Source organism: Rhipicephalus microplus, chromosome 6 (genome assembly GCF_043290135.1).
Source record: "Rhipicephalus microplus isolate Deutch F79 chromosome 6, USDA_Rmic, whole genome shotgun sequence".
NCBI classification, from domain to species: Eukaryota; Metazoa; Arthropoda; class Arachnida; order Ixodida; family Ixodidae; genus Rhipicephalus; species Rhipicephalus microplus.
Genome location: NC_134705.1, coordinates 96,629,928 through 96,635,927, shown reverse-complemented (window position 1 = coordinate 96,635,927; position 6,000 = coordinate 96,629,928). Strand labels below are relative to the sequence as shown.

Below are 6,000 nucleotides of genomic sequence, written 5' to 3'. Positions count from 1 at the left end.
TTCGACATCAGGGTCTGTCACTGGTGTGCGCCATGCAGTCATGTCATACCATACCAATTTTGCAATATGTCATGTACCGCAAGAGCAGCAAGACCATAAAATGTAAATCATGACATACATGTCATGATTTTCATGTTTTGACTAGTAACTTATGCTTGTCGTACAGCTACGTTATGCTATACCAATTTTGATATCAGTACCATTGTTGAAATGGCCAGGAAAGCTAAATGTCGATGGTGACTAGATAGATATAGATAGATACGATCAAAGTTGCCGAAGTACGCTAAGAAATGCTTCGTATTTCAGTACCACCCGACGTTACAGTGGGGAAGGGCAAGAGTGGTTCATAGGTTCAATTTTTGTTTAGCTAAACTGGACAGGTTGTGCCATCTATCGGGGCCCAGTTGAACCAAGCACGTCTGCCATCTCGGAGCCAATGGCAGGAAATTGTTTAATGACCGTTGTTGCTGCTGTGGCTCCCGCTGCTTTCGTTCTGCTGCTACTAGTGCGCGGCAACAGTGACGGGAGACGTCTGTTTGAGGCGGGTAATTCGAAGTGCGCTAACTCGATGTGGAGCACTAAAACGTGAATATATTTCAAAATAAGCACTTTCTTGGCACAAAAGTAACCCTATGAGGTTTCTGGACCGCTATTTCAAGTCAACGTCGACTTAATAGTTGCCTTTAGTGTCCCTTCAAGACTCATATACGTGTCTACCCCATAAACTGGACGGGAGGACAGTCCTCGTGATTGCTCAGTTCGTAGCATCGGACATGTTACTCGAAGGTCGCGGTTCGGTCCCTGTCCACAACGTTATCTCTTCGTCCCATATTCTTTGTCCACATTTACATCATAAATACTTCTAGTAACATTCCCTATACTTTCCTTGCCATGACTGTCTGATAGATCTCATTTGTATTGTGCCTAACCAAGAACTTGAGCCCTTAAATGTACACTTTTCTTGCTTTATAAATGCCCTTGTACCTTTTTAGTGTGAGAGTAACATTGTTATTTTTTTCTGCCAAAAACAAACAGCACTAACAATCCAACTCAACAGCACTCTTTATTCTGGCCCCTCTAAATTTCTGACAAGGCAGGCTAAGATGAATGAGCAATGCATTGTGCACGGAAGCAGCACTTTCAGTCATTCACCTCCAGGGGCACCCTCAAAGAAATAAATGCTCAGAAGAACCAGCACCCAGAATGCTCGGCTCTTCTCCAGTGAGGAACCATTGCCGCAGATGCCACATCATGTGAAAGCGAATCACTGAGAATATAGCTCCCAGTACTATGTGTAAAAAAAAAATTGCATACCAAAGTTAAAGTACAACAAGAACACAAAACACCAACAAATGAAATAAACAAACAGCCTTGCAGCAACACTGAAACAAGAGCCAAGAATTTGGACCCAAAAACAATGAGCAACTCAACACAATGTGATGCGACTCTGGCGGGGGTCTGTGCGCCAAGCAGGCAAGGCACCTAGGTGGCACTTTTGTAAAAACAAAGATAAATTTGAGAAACCAACAAACACGAGGACAGATGGAAAATGATGACATGAGACAATGTGTACTGACAAGATGGCATCTTAGGAAGTTGGCTGGAGCTTGATGCGGTGTTGAGCTTGCGTTACAAAAACATGTTTATATACACTTGCGTCAACATCATCGTGACTTTGGTAAGCAATTACAAGGAAGGCATTATCTACAAGGCATGTATAAAGAATGACATCATTGGGAAATGAGCACGACAAAAATACGACATTCGTGTGACTAACAGCCCTGAAGCTCGATGCTGACTATGACACCCGTGTGATCCACAGCCTCGAAATTCGGGCTTGCGACGAGAAAAAAATGTTCATCGACACGATTGTACTGAAGAAGGCTGAGGACGAAACGCCAACGGGGTCGTCACGTGCAGGCGTGGTCCATCAGGTGTTTTTCGAAGTCCTGAAAGTGAGGAATAACAGGCAGTGTAGTTGACAAAATTAATCAGACAGACACCGTCACTCAAACCTAGTGGAACCTCGTTAGTATGATCTTCCCAGGAATGGGTAAATCAGATGTCCAACCTAACAAGCATAATTATTAAAGGGCTTCACAAACAATTCACAGTATGACCAGAAATAGCAGCCGACCGGTGGTAGCCCAAGCTTGTGCTAACACGCGGGTCAAACATCGTACCAAAGCATGCGGCCTCGAATTTGCAATTAATTCTGTGGGGGTTGACTCGAGAGGCACTAAACTTCTTTAATGAAGCCATTTGATGGTAACTACAATTGTTGGGGGGCTCGGTTACGTCCTAAATTGCAAAAAAATATGCGTACTACAGTCGGTCAGAAGTCAAGAACAGTACGAGCTCCACCCACATCAATTGCAGTCTCCCCTATAAAGATTTTGCATAGATGTTCCATCTAATGCTTCATTCAAATTTCTGTGGCCTCAAGCACTTCATCGACGTTTTGGATGGTGTATCCACTTACAGTAGAACTCCGATTACATGTGCACTGGTTTCGCAACGACCCACTTTTTACTACGGGTCAATTTGGTCTCAGCGAAATCCCCATAGAAATAATGCATTAAAAACATTGGTTATACTATACAGTTTTACGTCAACTTTGCATCTTATGAAGACTTCGTGATTCCGTTAGGAATGAAAAAAAAAAAAAAAAACATTTCATTGCATCAAACGTTAAGCACCAACAAGTCCAAATATGAATTTGCGTTCACCTAGGTTGATGATTAGAAAAATAGAGATTGAGACGGGATGTCTTCCTAGAATTGAAAACTTATTCTCGTGCAGGCAGTTGAAGCACTTCTGCATGTGCCTTGATTGAATGTGTATGCAGGGTGGTTACTAAGAGAAGCTCCACCCAGAGTAGCTTCAGCTAGCCGAAAAGCTTATTTCCGAGATCCTTATATTTTGACGTTTTCGGTCTGTGGCAACTTTTCATGGCCGACGTACGGCTGATCTCCTGCCTTGGTTTGCACCACTCAGTCACAAGCTTAAGCACGCAAAAGGGCGCGATGCTGCTATTTTCATCGTGCGAAATTCACTTGATGGCAACGTTCATTATAACAGTGTTCATTATAACATCACTAGTCACACTTCATAAGGCAACAAATTATGATGCGCACAGCTCACTCAAGCACGAAGGCATTCTACGCAACCTTGTGAGAATGACTCGTGATCCATCACTATTGTGTGATGGCGATAACACTGTGTCTAACTCTTTTGGTGAGAGCCTATTGGACATGCAGTTTCAGTTTGGTTTTCACACACAGGCAATATTAGCATTAAATTTATCGGGAGAAAGACGCACATTGGATTTGCTTTATCGAAGTAGAGAATAAAATTTGCCCACACCCACCTCAACTAAATAATGCTGCCATTGGAAAAAATAGTTTAATATACTGCCCTTAGAGAAGCACAAGGTCGTTGTCGTAGGCTTATTCCGACAGTCTCTACCGGTTTTTTTTTTTGTGTGTGTGTGCAAGGCTGAGTGTCACTGCCTGTATTCTTTGTTTTTCGATTATTCAGTCCGAGTGGGAACTATAGAGGGTGCCTTGAAAGCCGTGCGCAGCGCCACTTGAGGTGCACCGGGCGCGCAACGTTGAGAGCCCTAGTACACAGCAGCGCCTTGTTGCTTTGATAACTATGGTGGCACAAATGCCCGTGGCCGGCGCATTAGTGCATCTAGCAGGATTTAAAGATATCATAGGGGTACATTCTTTTGCGATGTCTCCATAAATAAACGGGAAAACTTGCATGAAAGCAGCCACGTTTCTCACGTTAGTGAGCATAATGCAAGATGCATACTTCACAACTGTCGTGGCACGTGATAAGCTGTCATTCTCACACAGAATATTCTTGGTTAGCGCCCACTACCCGCATACTCGCAAAACACTCAAGAGAATTTAGAAATATCGATGGCCCCACGGCCACTCGCTGTGAAATCATGGTGAGTGACCGGGCAGCACGCTCGTCTGTTGTGGCTTCGCGTTACAGTGATTTCGGCCACAGTGTCTTGCGAAGTGCTTCGCTTGAAATTGTTGCGGCATCATCACTCACCATGACTTCGCTGCTCCCGCAGCTCATGCTAAGAGCTCAAGGCGCGGGCGCGAAAGAAAATGCGTTATAATTTTGGCCATAGAGGACGCCGCAGCCCCGTCTCGTCTTATGCTTCATCTTGTAAAGTGGCGATGACAAAGGCACAATCGCTTTTGCCACCGTCACATCTCTCTCACTGACTGCAACCTCTTGCAACATTCCTGTTGCTTTCGGAAACAAACACTGACATGCACATCTCTCACTACAGCATTCACAAAGTTTCACTTTTCACCATGTAGTTGTCCTACTGTACAGCCTGTATCATTTCTTCCCATGCCCTGAACCAATCAAAGAAAGACTTCTGGACCATCATCATCATTATCAGTCTGACTTCGTCCCCTGCAGGACAAAGGCCTCTCCCATGATCCGCCAGTCAACTTGGTCCTGTGCTTGCTGCAAACTTACACTCGCAAACTTCCTAATCTCATCTGCCCACCTAACTTTCTGCCTCCCCCTAACCCGCTTGCCTTCTCAGGGAATCCAGTAAGTTACCCTTAGTGACCAGCGGTTATCCTGCCTGCGTGCTACATGCCCGGGCCAGGTTTCATTTCCTCTTCACGATTTCAACTACGATTACCTTAACCACGGTTTGTTCCCTGATCCACTCAGCTCTCTTCTTGTCATTTGAGGTTAGACCTATCATTTTCATTTCCATTTCTCGCTGCATAATCCTAAATTTAAGCTGAACCCTCTTTGGAAGCCTCCAGGTTACTGCTCTGTAGATTAATACCGACAAGATGCAGCTGTTACATACCTACCTCTTGAGGGATAGTAGAAATCTACTAGTCATGGTTTGACAATGCTTGCCGAATGATGGATGAACGGGTGCTGACTTCTGGATGAACCGCTCCAAATGATGGGATTCAATTTATCAACGCCGATGGTTCTTTCCTTTGAGGCTACACATGGGGCTACAGCACTGGGTTTTAGCCCCAAGGGCATTAGCAATGCCGTATGCTGATTACTACATGAGACGGAACGAATTCAATGCTAAGGTTATCAAGATGAAAACATGCTTTTTAACAACATTTGTCTTTTCTTTTTGTTTTTTCGTGAATTGGTTATTTAGAAAACAATATACAGCGGACTACCAATAAACGAAACTCATTTAAACGAAAATGCCTCATTAACGGAACTAAATGGGCTCATATGGCTGGATTTCTGTGTGTTGCCTCAGCGAAATTCATCGGTTAATCGAAACAGTGCTTGTTGGTCACCTACGGTTAAACGGCACAAACTCTAAACACAGCATAGACTCGCTCATGCCAAAGGCAGTCTCACAACCATGGCAACACTTCGACATGCCAATCCAGAAACCATGCTCGCTTGTGGCTGTGGGAGCGAAGTCCGGTGGATCACAAAGTTATTTCAGCCTGATAGAAAGGAAGCGGCCACACCATACACTCTAGCTTGAAAGAAAGCTGCAAACTCTTCAGGAGCTCGATCAAAGCTATGGTTTGTGCCCAAGATGAAGGTGGCAAAAACTACATCCCTAAATTGATGCTGTCGCAGATCTGGAAAGACGGAGTGAAGATTGAAGGCACTGTTAAAAAACAGGACCTTTAGATCTAAATGGATGCGGACAACGCCTCATGAACAACTAGAAAAGTTCTTTTTCTGTGGTTCAAGCGTGCACGGAATTCCAATTTGCCCATAAGCGGACCAATTCTAGAGCAGACAGCTCGAGAGATCTCCAGGCAAATGGGTGTTAAGAACTTTGTCCTAAGCGACGGAGGGCTCACATGCTTCAAAACGCGCCATGGCCTAGTCTTCAAAGCACACCTCAGGTGAGAGTGGTGCAGTCAACAGGGACATTTGCACCAACTGGCAACAGAGGCGGTTTATGGAAATTTTGACGAGCTTTGAGCCATGAGACGTCTTCAACACCGA

General features: G+C 44.5%; 1 protein-coding gene across 7 annotated transcripts in view; it reads right to left on the bottom strand.

Annotated features, from left to right (window-relative positions):
- Positions 1-1,044: 1,044 nt before the first annotated feature.
- The window catches only part of LOC119168525 (uncharacterized), a 126,924-nt gene continuing 121,968 nt past the window's right edge, over positions 1,045-6,000 (bottom strand). For all 7 annotated transcript variants that reach the window (XM_075866237.1, XM_075866239.1, XM_075866240.1 and 4 more), the window contains one exon: positions 1,045-1,949. In XM_075866237.1, the coding sequence (XP_075722352.1) occupies positions 1,911-1,949 (39 nt within the window). In that variant the 3' untranslated portion in view covers positions 1,045-1,910. The remainder of the gene's footprint in view (positions 1,950-6,000) is intronic.